At 45.5% G+C, this 21,350-nt stretch overlaps 1 protein-coding gene across 4 annotated transcripts in view; it reads left to right on the forward strand.

The window, feature by feature from the left end:
* The window catches only part of LOC141112213 (uncharacterized), a 189,119-nt gene that overhangs the window by 112,554 nt on the left and 55,215 nt on the right, over positions 1-21,350 (forward strand). For all 4 annotated transcript variants that reach the window (XM_073604812.1, XM_073604813.1, XM_073604814.1 and 1 more), the window contains one exon: positions 366-482. In XM_073604812.1, coding sequence (XP_073460913.1) covers positions 366-482 — 117 coding nt within the window. The remainder of the gene's footprint in view (positions 1-365; positions 483-21,350) is intronic.

Below are 21,350 nucleotides of genomic sequence, written 5' to 3' on the forward strand. Positions count from 1 at the left end.
CTCAACACCCTTATTTGCTACAGGTATTTACAGCACTTCAAGTACAATAACACCAATAACAACCAACTTTTTTTTCTCTAAAACCCCATCAACCACAATTATTGCCCCAGCTGTTCCCATTAAACAGTCTTATCCCAACAAATCTAATACTCCACAAAGTACTCACTTGACTAATAACTAAGCCATTGTCAGATCAATTACCACCAATTTATCTACACTAGCCCCAAAAACAACTCCAGTTCACTAAATTACCACTGGAAAAACTCCATTGATTTCTGCTTCAATGCCTTATTTCCAAACTACAAGATCTATATCATCATTACTGACATTAACTTTGACTCTAACCACAACTCTGTCTGTTGCAGGCACTAGAAGTCACTCAACTATGACGACTAAAGCAACACAACCCTCCACTAATCACACGACAACAATCACAAAACCCACCACATATTCTACAGTATCAACTACCAAACATACCCCAGGTATGAATATTTTATGCACGTTTGCATGCTTTTATATACAGTATATTGCAGTTGTCTTTTGAAAGTAAAAGTGACTACAAATATGATGCTCATTTATGAAAGTCTACATTAAAGTGATTGTAAAGTCTTATTTTTTTAAAATAACATGTTATACTTACTTGCTCAGTGCAATGGAATTGCACAGAGCATTCCCAAACCTCCTTCTGGGGTCCCCCACCAATGTTCCTGGCTCCTCCTCTTCTGCAAATGCCCAAAGCATGCTGCATGCCATGGGGGCACCTGTACAGGCTCGACCCTGAGCTGGCCTGCCTGCATCCATAGACACAGACAGAGCTCCTTCGTCATAGTATTTGACAGACAGCAGCGGGAACCGATGGCACCAAACAGACTGGATTGATTGAGTTTAAGGTGGGGTGAGGGGGCAATACTGCTACCTAAACATTTTTTCCTTCATGCAGGGAATGCATTAACCACTTCAATACCAGGCACTTTTACCCCCTTCCTGCCCAGGCTAATTTTAAGCTTCCAGCGCTGTCACACTTTGAATGACAATTGTGTGGTCATGCAACACTGTACCCATAAGGAATTTTAATAATTTTTTTCACACAAAAAGAGCTTTCTTATGGTGGTATATAATCACCACTGGATTTTTTTTATTTCTTTGCTAAACAAAAAAAAAAAAGACTAACAATTTTGAAAAAAAAAATAAAACATTTTCTTTGTTTCTGTTAAAAAAGTTTGCAAATAAATAATCTTTCTTCATAAATATAGGTCAAAATGTGTTCTGCTACATTTCATTGGTGAAAATAACCCAAAATCTGTGTTTATTATTAGTCTGTAGGAAAGTTATAGAGCCCACAAACTATGATTGATATATATATATATACACACACACACACACGCAGTACCTCACAAAAGTGAGTAAACCCTCACTATTTTGTAAATATTTTATTTTATTATATCTTTTCATGCAACAACACTGAAGAAATTACACTTTGCTACAATGTAAAGTAGTGAGTGTACAGCTTGTATAACAGTGTAAATGTGCTGTCCCCTCAAAATAACTCAACACTTTTAGCCATTAATGTCTAAACCACTGGCAACAAAAGTGAGTACACCCCTAAGTGAAAATGTCCTAATTGGGCCCAAAGTGTCAATATTTTGTGTGGCCACCATTATTTTCCAGCACTGCCTTAAAGGGGTTGTAAACCTTCGTGTTTTTTCACCTTAATGTATCCTATGCATTAAGTTGAAAAAACTTGTGGCAGTGACCGGCCCCCCAGCCCCCCCGTTTTATTTACCTGAGCCCTCAAACTTGACCCACGGGGAAGCACTGTCTCTCTGCCCGCGGTTCTCGGCTCTTGATTGGATAGACTGATAGCGCAGCCATTGGCTCCCGCTGCTGTCAATCAAATCCAATCATGCAGGCGCCAGGGGGCGGGGCCGAGTCCTGCATTCGGCCTCTATGAACTTCTCCCAGGGGGTATCTGATGTGGGGAGGAGCCACGAGAGCAGCAGAGGGACCTCAGAAGACGAGGTTCGGGGCCACTCTGTGCAAAACGAACTGCACAGTGGAGGTAAGTATGATATGTTTTAAAAAAGGAATCTTTAGTGTCACTTTAACCCTCTTGGGCATGAATTTCACCAGAGCTTCACAGGTTGCCACTGAAGTCCTCTTCCGCTCCTCCATGACGACATCACAGAGCTGGTGGATATTAGAGACCTTGCGCTCCTCCACCTTCCGTTTGAGGGTGCCCAACAGATGCTCAATAGGGTTTAGGTCTGGAGACATAAAAACAAAAAAATTTGTTGCGCTTAACAAATGTTAAACTGTACAAATAGCTGCTAACACTAAATTGCTGGAAACAATAAACGTAATGTGGGTAAACGGTGTAGCGCTCAAAACACAAAATAAAAAAAGGCATAAAGTTCATAAAAAGAAGTTCATCTGTATGAGCAGAAGGACTAAAGCCAATCGAAACAATGTCCAATATGGGAGAAAGAAAGATGATATAGAGCCCATAATCTTCACCCAATATAACTGACTCTTACCATCAGTGTATGGGCTATACACATTAAATTCACTCAAAGGATGACAAAAACGATCCAGTCATCCACAGCTCATGTATTCCAAAAAGAGCCTTCTCACACTGGACCCAATAGCAGACTGAAAAAACCTTCCTCTCAGCCGAGTGTACTCCAGGGCTCAGGTAATGATTCAATCATCATATGAATGCATAGGATAAGAAAGAATGCTCATTGTGCAGGCATCCAATCAAAGGACATTTATTGAGCAAAAGAAATGATAAAATAAACTCACATTTTTAAAGGAGTTCAGCAAGCATTAAAGGAAGAAGCGAACAGCACTTCTAACCAACAAGATGGCCGCCACACCTCCATCCGTCCGCGTCCTACGTCACACGTCCTTTGGCTCAACCCTGACTGAACTTGATGCCTTTTTTTATTTTGTGTTTTGAGCCCTACACCGTTTACCCACAGGTCTGGAGACATGCTTGGCCAGTCCATCACCTTTACCCTCAGCTTCTTTAGCAAGGCAGTGGTCATCTTGGAGGTGTGTTTGGGGTCGTTATCATGTTGGAATACTGCCCTGCGGCCCAGTCTCCGAAGGGGATCATGCTCTGCTTCAGAATGTCACAGTACATGTTGGCATTCATGGTTCCCTCAATGAAATGTAGCTCCCCAGTTCCGGCAGCACTCATGCAGCCCCAGACCATGACACTTCCACCACCATGCTTGACTGTGGGCAAGACTCACTTGTCTTTGTACTCCTCACCTGGTTGTCGCTACACATGCTTGACACCATCTGAACCAAATAAGTTTATCTTGGTCTCATCGGACCACAGGTCATGGTTCCAGTAATCCATGTCCTTAGTAGGGATGAGCTTCGAGTTCGAGTCAAACCCATGTTCGACTCGAACATTGCCTGTTCGACCATTCGTTGAATTGCGAACGTTATGGGCTGTTCGTGCCAAATTCGAGTGGAGCGTCATGGCCCATAATTCACTGTGGCATCGCAGTGCATTGCTGGCTAATGATTGGCTAAGCATGCACTATGACCTGCATGCTTGGCCAATAACAGCACCGTGTGTACAGAGAGCCGTAATTGGCCAAAGCCAGGGTGACTTTGTCCAATTATGGCTCAGGGAGTTTAGTACACGCCCCACACTATATAAGGCCGCCTGCATTGCAGCCTTGTGTAGTGTGTTGCGGCGGCGGAAAGAGATAGATAGACAGAGAGACAGTGTCATTTGATTTAAGTTAGAATAGTTTTTACAGTATTTACAGTTAGTGTACTGTGTACCCTGCAAAGTTGCACCTACAGTATAGCTACCTGAAGACAAGTGCTTGTGTGCTTATTCTGATCCTATTAATAGCACAGACAGGCTCTTGAAGTATTTACAGTTAGTGTACTGTGTACCCTGCACAGTTGCACCTACAGTATAGCTACCTGAAGACAAGTGCTTGTGTGCTTCTTCTGATCCTATTAATAGCACAGGCAGGCTCTTGAAGTATTTACAGTTAGTGTACTGTGTACCCTGCACAGTTGCACCTATAGCTACCTGAAGACAAGTGCTTGAGTGCTTCTTCTGATCCTATTAATAGCACAGGCAGGCTCTTGAAGTATTTACAGTTAGTGTACTGTGTACCCTGCACAGTTGCACCTATAGCTACCTGAAGACAAGTGCTTGTGTGCTTCTTCTGATCCTATTAATAGCACAGGCAGGCTCCTGAAGTATTTACAGTTAGTGTACTGTGTACCCTGCACAGTTGCACCTACAGTATAGCTACCTAAAGACAAGTGCTTGTGTGTTTCTTCTGATCCTATTAATAGCACAGGCAGGCTTTTGAAGTATTTACAGTTAGTGTACTGTGTACTCTGCACAGTTGCACCTACAGTATAGCTACCTGAAGACAAGTGCTTGTGTGCTTCTTCTGATCCTATTAAAAGCACAGGCAGGCTCTTGAAGTATTTACAGTTAGTGTACTGTGTACCCTGCACAGTTGCACCTATAGCTACCTGAAGACAAGTGCTTGTGTGTTTCTTCTGATCCTATTAATAGCACAGGCAGGCTCTTGAAGTATTTACAGTTAGTGTACTGTGTACCCTGCACAGTTGCACCTACAGTATAGCTACCTGTAGACAAGTGCTTGTGGTCTTATTCTGATCCTATTAATAGCACAGGCAGGCTCTTGAAGTATTTACAGTTAGTGTACTGTGTACCCTGCACAGTTGCACCTACAGTATAGCTACCTGAAGACAAGTGCTTGTGTGCTTCTTCTGATCCTATTAATAGCACAGGCAGGATCTTGAAGTATTTACAGTTAGTGTACTGTGTACCCTGCACAGTTGCACCTACAGTATAGCTACCTGAAGACAAGTGCTTGTGTGCTTCTTCTGATCCTATTAATAGCACAGGCAGGATTTTGAAGTATTTACAGTTAGTGTACTGTGTACCCTGCACAGTTGCACCTACAGTATAGCTACCTGAAGACAAGTGCTTGTGTGCTTCTTCTGATCATATTAATAGCACAGGCAGGCTCTTGAAGTACTTACAGTTAGTGTACTGTGTACCCTGCACAGTTGCACCCATAGCTACCTGAAGACAAGTGCTTGTGTGCTTCTTCAGATCCTATTAATAGGACAGGCAGGCTCTTGAAGTATTTACAGTTAGTGTACTGTGTACCCTGCACAGTTGCACCTATAGCTACCTGAAGCCAAGTGCTTGTGTACTTCTTCTGATCCTATTAATAGCACAGGCAGGCTCTTGAAGTATTTACAGTTAGTGTGCTTTGTACCCTGCACAGTTGCACCTACAGTATAGCTACCTGAAGACAAGTGCTTGTGTTCTTCTGATCCTATTAATAACACAGGCAGGCTCTTGAAGTATTTACAGTTAGTGTACTGTGTACCCTGCACAGTTGCACCTATAGCTACCTGAAGACAAGTGCTTGTGTGTTTCTTCTGATCCTATTAATAGCACAGGCAGGCTCTTGAAGTATTTACAGTTAGTGTACTGTGTACCCTGCACAGTTGCACCTACAGTATAGCTACCTGAAGACAGGTGCTTGTGTGCTTATTCTGATCCTATTAATAGCACAGGCAGGCTCTTGAAGTATTTACAGTTAGTGTACTGTGTACCCTGCACAGTTGCACGTATAGCTACCTGAAGACAAGTGCTTGTGTGCTTCTTCTGATCCCATTAATACCACAGGCAGGCTCTTGAAGTATTTACAGTTAGTGTACTGTGTACCCTGCACAGTTGCACCTATAGCTACCTGAAGACAAGTGCTTGTGTGCTTCTTCTGATCCTATTAATAGCACAGGCAGGCATTCTGCTAGCTGCTGTATAACCAGTATGTATATACATCCCAGTTTTGTGCAGCTACATCTCACTGCAGTGCAGGCCATTAGTATGTCTGTAAGGCCAACAAGGAGAGGCAGACAGTCACAAGCCAATAAAAGAGGGCAAGCAGGCTCTGGTCGTGGACACGGTGCATCCTCATCAGCACGTGGCCGTGGGACACGCTTGTCCTTTTTTTCGGCAGCTGGCCGTGTTGAGCCACAACATGCGGAAGACTTGGTAGAGTGGATGACCAAGCCGTCCTCATCTTCCTCATCCTCTCTCACCCAGGCTCAGGGTACGTTGTCTGTCAAAGCAGCTGCCAACACGGCCTCTTCCCTCGGCTCAATGGCATCAGTCACTCCTTTCCTAGCCCCACCATGTCCTCCCGAGGAGTCCCCCCGAACTGTTTGACCACAGTGTTGGGTACATGCTCCAGGAGGATGCCCAGCGTTTTGAAGGCTCCGATGATGGTACCCAGCTAGAGGAAGGCAGTGAGCCCAGGCAGAGGGGGTGCCCAAGAAGGACAGCAATCTGGAAGTCATGTTCCCCCAGCTGCAGCATACTGCCAGCATTGCTCCAGAGATGGAGGGAGGGGATGATGAGGTCACTGACTCCATGTGGGTGCCTGATAGGAGAGAGGAGGAGGAGGAGGCACATCACCAATGAAGCAGGGATGCCCTCCAGGCACCAGCTTAATGGCAGCACACTGACTGCATCACACCGCAGAGCTCCACATGTGCAGGGCACTGCTGTCTCTGCACGCTATTCCAAAAGTTCTTTAGTGTGGGCCTTTTTTGAGATGAGTGCCTGAGATCGCACGACTGCTATTTGCAACATATGTCTCAAGCGTATCTCGCGTGGCCAAAACATCACCCACTTGGGCACTACATGCTTGACCAGACATATGTTGACCTGCCATACAGTTCGTTGGCAAGCGTACCTAAGAGACCCACACAAAAGAACAAAGAGGACCTCTCCTTGCTCCTCATCAGCTGGGATCTCCAACCCCACTATACCTTCAGTCCTCTCTGAGACCTGCACTGAGAGGAATGAAGGTGTAGAATTAGTTGTGTCATAGCAGATTGCCCGCAAGTACTTGGCTATCGGTACACCGACGTCAGATTGTACCAGGCAAATTTCCCTGCCCCAGCTGCTGCACCACAGAAAGAAGTTCACTCCCAGCCATCCACATGCCCAGCGGTTGAATGCTAGCTTGGCTTCAACTGCTGCCTTTTCAGTTGGTAGACTCTGCCCCCTTCCGTGAGTTTGTGGAATGTGCGGTTCCTCAGTGGCAGGTTCCCAAACGCCACTTTTTCTCACAGAAGGCGATTCCAGCTCTCTACCGGCATGTGGAAGGCAATGTCTTTGCCTCGCTGGACAGGGCGGTCAGTGGTAAGGTGCATAATACCGCTGACTCATGGTCCAGCAAGCATGGACAGAGACGCTACCTATTTTTCAGGGTGCATTGGGTGACTCTTCTGGCAGCTGGGAAGGATGCAGGACAAGGTGCAGTATTGTTGGAGGTTGTTCCGCCACCACACCTCCAAAATGCTACTACTGGTGATTCTGGCACATCTCTCTCCTCCACCCCCTCCTCTTCTTCTTCCTCCATGGCTTCTTCCTGTGCTTTGTCCTCGGAACCAGTGGTGCTCCATAGGCGTTCAAGGGGCTACGCAAGCCAAAAGATGCCATGCGGTGCTTGAGCTGGTGTGCTTGGGGGACAGGAGCCACACTGGGACAGAGATTCTGTCAGCTCTTCAGGGGCACGCTCAGAGGTGATTGACGCCATGCCAGCTTAAGCCAGGAATGGTGGTTTGCGACAATGGCACCAACCTCCTCTCCACCCTCCGACAGGGACAACTGACCCATGTGCCCTGTTTGGCTCATGTCCTTAACTTGGTGGTGTAGTGGTCCTTGGGCAGGTACCCAGGCTTACAGGATGTCCTGAGGCAGGCCAGGAAGGTCTGTGTGCATTTCCGCCGGTCATATAATGCCACTGCTCAGCTGGCTAACCTCCAAAAGGAATTTAACCTGCCCAAGAACCGCCTAATCTGTGACATGCCCACCAGGTGGAACTCAACATTCGCCATGCTGCAGCAGCTGCACATGCAGCAGAGGGCCATCAATGAGTACCTGTGCGACTATGGCACCAGGACAGGTTCAGGGGAGCTTGTTTTTTTTCCCCACGCCAGTGGGCCATGATCAGGGATGCATGCACTGTCCTGTCACCATTTGAGGAGGCCATGAGGATGGTGAGCAGTGACAGTGCATGCATCAGTGACACTGCCCCCCTTGTCCACCTGTTGGAGCACACGCTGCGTGGAATAATGGACAGGGCACTTGAGGCAGAACAGAGGCAGGAAGAGGAATACTTCCTTACCTCTCAAGGCCCCCTTTATACAGACAGTGTTCCTGCGTGCCCACCGATCACACAAGGAGAGGACGAGGAGGAGGAGGAGGAGAAGGAGGATTGTGTCAGCATGGAGGTGGAGCCTGGCACTCAGCATCAGCAGCAGTCTTCAAGGGATCATTTACAGTCCCTAAGAAACCCATGGACTTGTACGTGGCTGGGAGGAGGTGGCTGCAGATCATGTCGTCCTTAGTGACCCAGAGGACTCCGGACCGAAAGCCTCAGCAAACCTATGCTGCATGACCTCCCTGATCCTGCAAAGCCTGCAGAAGGATCCTCGTATTCATGGTATCAAGGAGAGGGATCATTACTGGTTGGCAACCCTCCTTGATCCACGTTACAAGGGTAAGGTTGCGGACCTTATCTTGCCTTCGCAGAGGAAGCAGAGGATGAAACATCTTCCAGAGGCCTTGCAGAAAGGTCTGTGCAACGTGTTCCCAGAGACTGGGAGGTTACAAACTCCTGTTCCTGGACAACGTGTTGCTGAGGCTTCGGTCAGTCAAAGAAGGAGCGGTGGAGAAGGTGGCCGTCTGACCGATGCGTTCAGACAATTTTTTAGTCCGCAGCCGCAAGGTATGATCGGTTCCAGCAACCATCGCCAGCGTCTGTTTTACATGGTGCAGGAATACCTACGGGCAAGATCGGACACCTTTCCCACCGAAAATCCTCTGGGTTACTGGGTCTTGAGAATGGATCACTGGCCAGAGCTTGCACAGTATGCAATTGAGCTACTGGCCTGTCCTGCATCCAGCGTTCTTTCAGAACGCACATTCAGTGCTGCTGGAGGCTTTGTAACCGATCACGGGGTGCGCCTGTCCACCGACTCGGTCGATCGACTGACCTTCATAAAAATGAATCAGTCTTGGATCACCACCAGCTACCAAGCACCTGATGCTGATGTAACCGAATAATTTTTTTTGAAATGTCAGATCCTTTCAAGACTGTCTATGCTGATGCTGAGTGACTATCCTGTTATGCTGAGTGACTATCCTCTTCCTCCTCAATGATCATGCTGATAGCTTGTAAGAATATTTTTGGTTCTGGGCGCCGCCACAAGTGGCTAAGGCCCAATTTTTCAGCCCCTGTTTAACAGGGGCGTGTAATTACAATTTTTGATGCAATACTTTGCAGCAGGGCTCGTTCCTGCGCTCCAACTAGAGTATCTGTGAGGGGTTGCAGTGTTGTGGCACCAGTGCCTAAGGCCCAATTTTTCAGCCCCTGTTTAACAGGGGTGTGTAATTACAATTTTTGATGCAATACTTTGCAGTAGGGCTCGTTCCTGCGCTCCAACTAGAGTATCTGTGAGGGGTTGCAGTGTTTTGGCACCAGTACCAGTGCCTAAGGCCCAATTTTTCAGCCCCTGTATAACAGGGGCGTGTAATTACAATTTTTGATGCAATACTTTGCAGCAGGGCTCGTTCCTGCGCTCCAACTAGAGTATCTGTGAGGGGTTGCAGTGTTGTGGCACCAGTGCCTAAGGCCCAATTTTTCAGCCCCTGTCTAACAGGGGCATGTAATTACAATTTTTGATGCAATATTTTGCAGCAGGGCTCATTCCTGCGCTCCAACTAGAGTATCTGTGAGGGGTTGCAGTGTTGTGGCACCAGTGCCTAAGGCCCAATTTTTCTGCCCCTGTTCAACAGGGACATGTAATTGCAATTCTTGATCTAATATTTCACAGCAGGGCCCATTTCTGCGCCCACCAAGAGTAATAGGACGTACACACGGTCGGATTTTGTTCGGACATTCCGACAACAAAATCCATGGATTTTTTCCGACGGATGTTGGCTCAAACTTGTCTTGCATACACACGGTCACACAAAGTTGTCGGAAAATCCGATCGTTCTGAACGCGGTGACGTAAAACACGTACGTCGGGACTATAAACGGGGCAGTGGCCAATAGCTTTCATCTCTTTATTTATTCTGAGCATGCGTGGCACTTTGTCCGTCGGATTTGTGTACATACGATCGGAATTTCCGACAACGGATTTTGTTGTCGGAAAATTTTATCTCCTGCTCTCCAACTTTGTGTGTCGGAAAATCCGATGGAAAATGTCCGATGGAGCCCACACACAGTCGGAATTTCCGACAACACGCTCCGATCGGACATTTTCCATCGGAAAATCCGACCGTGTGTACGGCGCATTACTGTGAGGACTTACAGTGTTGTGGAACCAGCACCACCACCACCACCACCAAAGGCCCAATTTTTCTGCCCCTGTTCAACAGGTGCATGTAATTACAATTCTTGATATAATATTTCACAGCAGGGCCAGTTCCAGCTCCCACCAAGAGTAACTGTGAGGACTTACAGTGTTGTGGCACCAGCACCACCACCACCAAAGGCCCAATTTTTCTACCACTGTTCAACAATGGCATGTAATAACAATTCTTGATCTAATATTTCACAGCAGGGCCCGTTCCTGTGCCCACCAAGAGTAACTGTGAGGGCTTACAGTGTTGTGGCAACACCAACACCTAAGGCCCCAATTTCTGCAGAGTATATAGGGCAGGCCCCTACTTTCAAACATCCAACTTACGAACGACTCCTACTTGCAAAGGGAAGGAGACAACAGGAAGTGAGATGAAATCTACCCCTAGGAAGGGAAATTCTCTCCTGTAAGAGTTAATATGGGAAAAACGTGCCTCCTCTCCACTGATGCTTTATCACCAATCCTTGATTCACTAAAAACCCCAAATTTTCAAAAAACATTTGTCATTGGGACAGAAAGTGAGGTGAAATCTTCTGAAGAGGTGCACAGACAGCAAAACAAATGTAACAGGGGTGATAACCCTTCCCTATGTTTTCCAAAAAGTTTAAAAATAGATTTTTTGGCTGGAGCTACACTTTAAAAATGTACCAGTTCAAAATTACAAACAGATTCTACTTAACAACAAACCTACAGTTCCTGTCTTGTTTGCACCACCTGTATACTGCTGTTCAGAGTATATAGGGCCTTTTTTAAATTTGGGTGCGGGGTTCCCCTTAATATCCATACAAGACCCAAAGGGCCTGGTAAAGGGCTGGGGGGGTACCCATGCTGTTTTTCTCACTGATTTTGATCCATATTGCCGGGACCCGTCATTTCATTAAAGCCGCAAGCAGTTTTAAATTACTTTTATTCCTTTACAAATGTCATTTTGTGCAGGGACTGTTCTAAGCATGGAAAACACGTGCCACTTTACAGGCATACTATAGACACCCCCCAGGTACGATATTTAAAGGAATATTTCACTTTTTTTTTCACTTTAAGCATCATTAAAATCACTGCTCCCGAAAAAACGGCAGTTTTAAAACTTCCCCAAACCCCTTTTAGGACAATACCATGCAAATTAGCCTTTAAAATTAGCACTTTTGATTTTGACCGTTCGAGTCCCATAGACTTCAATGGGGTTCGAAAGTTCTCGCAAATTTTTGGTCCATTCGCAGATTCTGGTGTGAACCGAACCGGGTGGTGTTCGGCTCATCCCTAATCCTTAGTTTGCTTGTCTTCAGCAAACTGTTTGCGGGCTTTTTTGTGCATCATCTTTAGAAGAGGCTTCCTTCTGGGCCGACAACCATGCAGACCAATTTGATGAAGTGTGCGTAAGGTCTGAGCATTCACAGGCTGACCCCCCACCCCTTCAACCTCTGCAGCAATGCGGGCAGCACTCATATGTCTATTTACCAAAGACAACCTCTGGATATGACGCTGAGCACGTGCACTTAACTTCTTTGGTCGACCATGGTGAGACCTGTGGCGAGAATGGAACATGTCCTCTTAAACCGCTGTATGGTTTTGGCCACCATGCTGTAGTTCAGTTTCAGGGTCTTGGCAATCTTCTTATAGCCTAGGCCATCTTTATGTAGAGCAACAATTCTTTTTTTTCAGATCCTCAGAGAGTTCTTTGCCTTGAGGTGCCATGTTGAGCTTTCAGTGACCTGTATGAGAGAATGAGAACGATCACACCAAATTTAACACACCTGCTCCCCATTCTCACCTGAGACCTTGTAACACTAACAAATCACATGACATCGGGAAGGGAAAATGGCTAATTGGGCCCAATTTGGACATTTTCGCTTAGGGGTTGTTTTGCTTTCATCTATCTAGCAAGGTTACTCTGTGGTATAAGCAAGGAAGCTGAGATTTCTGCAATGTGTAAATGTGCTTTTACTATACAAAAATGCTATACATACAAAACTATTACAATATTAGGAATACAATACAAGACTGACAGATATCAATAACAAGCAAAATGCCTAGCAAACTAAACAGCCTATGGTCTATAATAGTACAAATACACTTAAAGGTTACTTATCTTCTGTTACTGTATGTTCGTGATCTCCATTGGCAACGAATCTCCTGGAGCATCAGGCAGTGTTCTTGTATCATGAGTGGTGGCTTCTGATCTTCAAAGCATGATGGTGTGTGTGTGTGTCTTCCTACTCACCCATTTTATGTGTCAGGCTGTTTGCCATAGTTATCAAAACAACAGAAAACATGCCTGTTTACTGTAGCTGTAGAAACAATGGACTGTTGAAAACTGTATCTACGTACAAAAATGGTATCTACGTACCATTGTCTACTCAAACCAAGACAGTAATTTAACAACCATTCTTTCAGTTTGAAAGCTGAAAGAATCCCAAACAAGTAATGTCTTGTTTACTGTAGCTATAGAGTCAATAGCCTGTTAATTGAACACTCAATTGAATACAACAATGATATCTACCCCCATTGTATAAAACAGCATTTGTTTGAGAAATTTACTCAAGCCAAAAACTGACAATATCTCTATGACCAACCACTATTGTGTAATGTTATGTCCCATGTATCAAGTCTGATTAATAAAAAAAATCATATTGTAACAAACGCAACACATACCGCCCTATTTTTTTTTTCCTTTCAGACTCCATACAGAAAATCATTTCATTACTATGAAAACTCATTTTAAACATTCATTTTCCTTGAAAGCAACACCTCCCATTTCTGTCACTGAGAAGGTGTTTCAGTCTTTAACTAAAAAAGTTCATTAGAAAGTCCATTCTAAAGTTCTTTAGAAACAAGCCAGGCTTGTAATACGTCAAAGGCCTTGCTCTCCACAGCTCTTGCGATCTTCCGTCATTCTTTCCATCATGTAACCACTTTTCTCTGGTCTTCCTATGGATCAAATTGGAGACAGCCTGTGGAGTGGAAAACAAAGCGGATTATCTGTTCCTTCTAATAATACATAAACAGTAGATCCAGGCCCTTCAGCTAAAATCTCTCCTCTAAGTGGCTTCTTGCCTGGATATCTGACTAACACTTTGCCCCCTGCCTGTACCCACTTCTGACCCTCCCAAAGAACATCAATAGGGAGGAGAGGAAATATATTGATATTTCCCAGAAGATCACTGCTGTTTATTTTGGAAGGTTTGCTGTTATGTAGCCTCACTTTCCACTCTTGCTGAGAAGTATCCACTAACCAGTCAGAGTCCCAGCCACTGTCTTGAAGCTCATCTGTCAATGCAAATGTAACTTCAAACCTTCCTGCCAGATTCCCTCTCATTCCTAGATAGGCTTCAGCTTCAGATACATCACTCTTGGTTTCTATGTCATGGGGAGCCGTAACATGGTATCTGTTAAGCCTTGTTCTTTCAGGAACCTTACATAAATACTGAACTCTGCACTCCAGCTGTGGAATCTGTGCCCCAGCCCCTACCATCCTCTCATATGGTGTGTTTTTGACTATTGGCCTAGAATTTAACAACCTGACTGCCTGTGTGAGGACCCGATCCCACCCCCTTAGTGTATGTGTGGGTGTAAGTTTGCGTATCTGGTCCTTCAATAGCCCGTTGAATCTTTCAATCAAACCAGCTGCCTGTGGATGGTATGGGATGTGGCACAACCAGTACACTCCAGAATCTTTGGCCCACTGCTGTACTGTTGATCCAGTGAAGTGTGAGCCATTATCACTTTGGACTTGTTTGGGACAACCATAAGCAATGACAAGTTTCTGGAGCAGTTGAAGCGTTGCGGCTTGATCTGCATGTTTCCAGGGATGAACAAGCATAAGTCCTGAATAGGTGTCCACTGCAGTGCAACAATATCTCAGTCCATTGTTTCCCCGGGGCAGGGGACCAATGAAGTCAATCTGCCAGATCTCTGCAGGCCTCTTACCCCTCTTAATCGACCCGGTGGAGTACTTTTGCAATGGCCATTGTTGCACTTCTCCACACACTGTACAGTTCCCTAATACAGTCTTTATCATGTCCATGGATATAGGCAATCCTCTCTGCTGTGCCCATTCATATGTTGTTTTCTGCCCCAAATGTCCAGATTGCTTGTGGGCCCAGTTGGCCAAGTTCATCAAGACAGGATCAATTGGCACAACTGCCTTCACTTTGGCGATTTCATCTGCAACTCTGTTATAGTTCTCAAAGTCTGGGACTAGGGGCACATGTGCATCAACATGCCCCACTTTTATGGTGCAGGAGTGTGCTTCCTTCCAGATGTAGTCCCAGACTTCCTTGCCTCCCCACACCACCTTTCTGTGAATCATCCATTCATTGGACTTCCACGTGGGCATCCAAGTTGTCAGTCCTTTAAAAACCACCCAGCTGTCAGTGTAGATAGTGACATGGGAAGAAGGATCCTCTTGAAGAGTCATCACCACAGCTTTCAACTCTGCATACTGACTGGACCCTCCAATTCCGGTCTCCTGCAGGACTGTGTCTGTACTTTGGTTATAGGCTGCTGCTGTCCATTTACGTCCAGACGAGGTGACTATGGCTGAACCATCAGTGAACCACGCTGACTCCTTCATGTCTTCTGACAGAGACTCAAAGGGTGGAGCCTCTAGAATTGGGGATGACTGCAGCACAGGAATTTCTTCTTCTGGCCGGGTGCTGGTAAAAGTGACAAGCCCAGCCAACTGTTTTGAAATGTCTCTAACATCCCCAGCTGCAATACCCCCTCTTTCTTGAAGGTACCACTTCCATTTCATCAGTGTCTGGTTCTGGGCTACAGCTGCCCTAGTGGTCAGTCCATTATCTCTCACCCATCCTGCTATTGGCAATGCAGTATGGATGGTGACTGTGTCCTTTCCTGTAATGGTCTCTACATGTTGAAGTGCTGTGTAGGCCCCAAACAGGTACTTCTCTAGGGGCGTGTATCTCTTCTGTGCCCCTGTCAGTTGTTTGGACTAAAATCCAATGGGTATTGCTCTCAGTCCTTTCTTTTCATTTGGCTGCCACAAACTCCAAGATATGGTACCATTCTGCTCCACTACATCCAGCTGAAATGGTACTCCTTGTCTCACGGGTCCTAATCCCTGATGCTGCAAAATAGCTTTTTTAGCAGCCAGGAATGCAGTCTGCTGCTCTGAACCCCATGAGAACTCAGTCTTTTTTCTGGTGACATTATATATAGGCCTCAGAATCAGTCCAAGATGTGGGATGAACGATCTCCAGAACCCCACAACTCCAATGAACTTCTGTGCCTCCTTTTTGGTAGTAGGGGGCGACCGCGCCTGGATAGTTTGCACAACTGTCTCTGGAATTTTCCTCCGTGGCCCAGTCCACATCATTCCCAGGAATTTCACTTCTGTGGCAGGTCCTTGGACTTTGTCTCTGTTGATAGCCCACCCTCTGTTCTCCAAGTGCTCTATCAGCAGGTACAGTGCTTCAGTTACATCTTCTTTCGTCCCAGAGATCATGATGTCATCAATGTAGTGAAACACAGTGACTTTCAAATTCAGGGTACTTAAATCTTGGGCAATCGGTCCATGACAAATCGTTGGAGAATGAACATAGTCTTCAGGAAGCACGGTGAAAGTGTACTGGCGGCCGTCCCACACTATAGCAAACTGGTCTTGACACTCTGGGTTTATCAGAATCGAAAAGAAAGCATTAGCCAGGTCTATCACAGCATGATATCCTCCTGCATCTTTAGCAATTTTCTCAACAATTGAGATCATATCTGGTACAGCTGACTTCAATGGAGGTGCCACTTTGTTTAGACCTCTGTAATCCACAGTCATTCTATATGTCCCATCAGGTTTCTTTACTGGAAACACCGGAGAGGAGAAAGGACTTACAGCAGGTCTAAGGATCCCTACTCTCAACAGTTCTTGAATAGTCTCCCCAATTTCTTTGTGGCCTCCAGGAAGTCTGTACTGCTTGAGACAGACTGGCTTCTCTGGTGGAGGAATGTAGACAGGGGTCCATTTCGCATGACCTCTGACCACAGCCTTCACCGCCCTAACCAGATACGCTTTATCAGGATACCTGGATGTGAATGTACCTCTTTCAGTCTGAATTGACTGACCTTGAAGTACATCCATCCCAAGAATATTTTCAGGTAACTCTGATACCAAAACATTTGTCATAAATCCTGATACCTTGCCAATAGCCAATTTCACCCGTATCCTAACTGCTGGTGTGGTTTGCCCTCCCAAACCTACTACATAAATCAGTTCTCCTTTGTGATGGGAAGGATTACCTTGCAAAAGTGTAACTTCAGCTCCGCTATCAACTAAAGCCATTACATGTGTAGGAGAAGATGACTTCCCCACCATACAGTGTTTTAGTCTCCTCTAGCTCCCCCAATTGGCTTAAAAGGGTTGTGGCCTCATGAATCTTGCTGTTTAATCCCAGGCCTCCCAACAAGGACAATAATGGAGCCCTGAGATTAAATGGCGCAGACTTCATCAGCTTAGAGCGCAGAGCAGACGTAAAGGGTTCCATATCTGGACCCATCCATTCTGGAAACGTATTTAATCCGGTTATACAACCCATCTCAAGTAACCTGGAAATACCCTCTCCTATTGATCTCCAGGAGTAGGTATTTTCCAGGTCAGTAGGACTAGCGTATACTCGGACTATTCCATCTCTCACAAGGTCTAACAGTGAAAAATTCACGCTAAACTCTCAGGCTTTTCGCATTGCCTGACGCAATTGTGGATCATGGGTTAACACTCCCATAGTCACTGCTTCCTTACCTGACAAAACAACACTGTCCGCCCCTTCATCCCATAAGGGTAGGAGCCAGGTCAATAGGGGCTCCCCAGACCTTTGTTTGTATTGTTTTGCCAGCTCATGGAGTTCAGTTTGTGTAAACTCCCGTACTTCTTCAAATTCAACATCTCTGGGGTTGCGATAATGCACCTCCCCATCTGCCATATCCTCTCTATCATGTTGCCATTTCCTATGCTTAGTAATGAGAGGTCTGGCATACTTTTTCTTTCGTACTAGCAGATCATCATGCGAAATATCAAACTCTATCTCCTCATCCTCACTATCATTTGAGGAGAGCACATCCTCACAATCCCAATTTTGGGATGTGACAATGGCACGTACCCTGGCTTTACTAACAGGTTTACGGCCCTTCCTTTTCCTTAAGGCATTAATTGATTTGGTCATGAGGGCTGCACACCACTCTTGCAAATCATCAGTCCGACTAGCAGTTGAACGTACACACTCTGAAGCAACTGCTAGCTGGTCTTTTAATACCTTAACTTCTGCCTCTGCCTTCTCCCTTCTCTGTGATTCAGTGTAAATAGCATTAAGGAAATACCAGCCCACTGTGGACACTGTCCTCTTCTCTTTTTTACTTAAATCCAACCCCTTAAGGCTAAAATCTACAAAATGATCTGAGACTTTATCACCCCATGTCAGCTTCAAGGGAGAAGCATACTTCACAAATTCTTTAGGAAGAGGCTCCCACTCATTTTCTCTGGCCCAGATAGGTAAGCTGCACACTTCCTTCTGGCCACCAGAACCCTCTGCAGCCTTGCTTTTCCTAAACAGCTTACGCAGCATTTTACCTAGCACAAGCTACACAACACACTACAGAAAAACACGTCTGCTTCAGTTGAATTATAGCACAGACCGCGGCACGAGCCCCCAAATGTTTTGCTTTCGTCTATCTAGCAAGGTTACTCTGTGGTATAAGCAAGGAAGCTGAGATTTCTGCAATGTGTAAATGTGCTTTTACTATACAAAGATGCTGTACATACAAAACTATTACAATATTAGGAATACAATACAAGACTGACAGATATCAATAACAAGCAAAATGCCTAGCAAACTAAACAGCCTATGGTCTATAATAGTACAAATACACTTAAAGGTTACTTATTTTCTGTTACTGTATGTTTGTGATCTCCATTGGCAACGAATCTCCTGGAGCATCAGGCAGTGTTCTTGTATCATGAGTGGTGGCTTCTGATCTTCAAAGCATGATGGTGTGTGTGTGTGTGTGTGTCTCCCTACTCACCCCTTTTATGTGTCAGGCTGTTTGCCATAATTATCAAAACAACAGAAAACATGCCTGTTTACTGTAGCTGTAGAAACAATGGACTGTTGAAAACTGTATCTACGTACAAAAATGGTATCTACGTACCATTGTCTACTCAAACCAAGACAGTAATTTAACAGCCATTCTTTCAGTTTGAAAGCTGAACGAATCCCAAACAAGTAATGTCTTACTTGTTTACTGTAGCTATAGAGTCAATAGCCTGTTAATTGAACACTCAATTGAATACAACAATGATATCTACCCCCATTGTATAAAACAGCATTTGTTTGAGAAATCTACTCAAGCCAAAAACTGACAATATCTCTATGACCAACCACTATTGTGTAATGTTATGTCCCATGTATCAAGTCTGATTAATAAAAAAAAATTATATTGTAACAAACGCAACACAGGGATGTACTCACTTTTGTTGCCAGTGGTTTAGACATTAATGGCTGTGTGTGAGTTATTTTGAGGGGACAGCAAATTTACACTGTTATACAAGCTGTACACTCACTACTTTACATTGTAGCAGTGAAATTTCTTTCGTGTTATCACATGAAAAGATATAATAAAATATTTACAAAAATGTGAGGGTGTACTGACTTTTGTGAGATACTGTATATACTATACGAACTGCACTACATACTCTGCAGAAAAATTGAGCCTTAGGTGTTGGTGGTGCCACAACACTGTAACCCCTCACAGTTTCTCGGGGTGCAGGAACGGGCCCTGCTGTTAAATATTATTTCAAAAATTGTAATTACATGCCACTGTTAAACAGGGGCAAAAAAATTGGGCCTTGGGTGTTGGTGGTGCCACAACACTGTAACCCCTCACAGTTACTCTTGTTGGGTGCAGGAACGGGCCCTGCTGTTAAATATTATTTAAAAAATTGTAATCACATGCCTCTGTTAAACAGGGGCAGAAAAATTGAGCTTTGGGTGTTGGTGGTGCCCTAAACCAACAATATTGTTGGAAGCTAGCATCATTAAGATTGAGGAGGAATAGGATAGGCAGCATAGGCAGTCTTCAAGGGATCCCAGATCCATAGCAAATTCAATCAGTTACATCAGCATCAGGGGCTTGATAGCTACTGATCCAGGACTGATTAATTTTTATAAATGTGAGCCTATTAACTGAGTCTGTGGACAGACGCACTCTTTGATCCGTTACAATCCCTCCAGCTGCACTGAATGTGCGTTCAGAAAGCAAGCTGGATGCAGGACAGTCCAGTAGCTCGATTGCATATTGAGCAAGTTCTGGCCAGTGGTCATTCCCCAAGACTCAGTAACCCAGCGGATGCTCTGTTGGAAAAGTCTCCAAGTCTGCTCTTGCCCCTAGATATTCCTGCACCATATAATGCAGATGCTGGCGATGGTTGCTTGAACCCATCAGACCTTGGCGCTAAGGACTGAAAAATTGTTTAAAGACAACGGTCAGCCAGCCGCCTTCTCCACCGCTCTTCCGCTGACTGAAAAAAGCCTCAGAAACACGTTGTCCAGCACCAGGAAATGGTAACCTCCCAGGGTCTGGAAAGGCGTTACACAAGCTTTTCTTCAAGGCCTCCTGAAGATGTTTCATCCTCTGCTCCCTCTGCGAACGCAGGATGAGTTATGCAACTTTACCCTTGCAATGTGGATCAAGAAGGGTTGCCAGCCAGTAATGATCACTCTCCTTGATATCACGAATCCTAGGGTCCTTTCGCAGACTTTGCAGAATCAGGGAGGCTATGCAGCGTAAGTTTGCAGAGGCATTGGATTCTGAGTCCTCTGGGTCACTAAGGATCACACTATCAGTAACTACCTCCTCCCAGCCATGTACAACTCCTTGGGTTTCTGGGCACTGAAAACTATCCCTTGAAGACTGCTGCGTGTTATCCTCTACATCCATGCTAACACAATCCTCCTCCTCTTCCTGTGTATTTGGCGGCCCCACAGGAATGCTATCTGGATAAAGGGAGCCTTGAGAGGAATGAAGTCCTCCTCTTCCTCTCGCTGTTCTGCATCAAGTGCCCTGTCCATGATTCCACGAAGCGTGTGCTCCAGCAGGAAGACTAGAGGGACAGTGTCACTGATGCATGCATTGTCGCTGCTCACCATCCTTATGGCCTCCTCAAATGGTGATAGGACAGTGCATGCATCCTTGATCAGTAGCCACTGGCGTGGCGAAAAGAAGCCAAGCTCCCCTGACCCTGTCCTAGTGTTATACTCGCACAGGTATTCATTGATGGACCTCTGCTGTATTCCACCTGGTGGGCTTGTCACAAATGAGGCACTTGGTAGGGAGGTTGCATTCCCTTTGAATGTCAGTCAGCCGAGCACTGGCATTGTATGACCGGCGGAAATTACCACAGACTTTTCTGGCCTGACTCAGGAGATCTTGTAAGCCTGGGTACCTGGTCAAGAAATGCTGCACTGCCAAATTCAGGACGTGTGCCAAACATGGAACATGGGTCAAGTGTCCCTGTCAGAGGGCAGAGAGAAGGTTGGGGCCATTGTCGGATACAACCATTCCTGGCTGAAGCTGGCGTGGCGTCAACCACCTCTGAGCCTGCCCCTGCAGAGCTGACAGAATCTCTGCCCCAGTGTGGCTCCTGTCCTATAGGCAGACCAACTCAAGCACCACATGGCATCTTTTAACCTGACTGCTTGTGTAACCCCTGGAATGCTTACAGGGCACTGCTGGTTCAGAGGACAATTCTGCAGAAGAGGCCATAGAGGAAGAAGAGGAGGGGGTGGAGCAGAGAGCTGCGGCAAAATCACCACTAGCTTTTTGGAGGTGTTGTGGAGGAACAAGCTCCAACAACACTGAACCCTGTCCTGCATCCTTCCC

The sequence above is a fragment of the Aquarana catesbeiana genome, linkage group LG11, assembly GCF_042186555.1.
Source record: "Aquarana catesbeiana isolate 2022-GZ linkage group LG11, ASM4218655v1, whole genome shotgun sequence".
NCBI classification, from domain to species: Eukaryota; Metazoa; Chordata; class Amphibia; order Anura; family Ranidae; genus Aquarana; species Aquarana catesbeiana.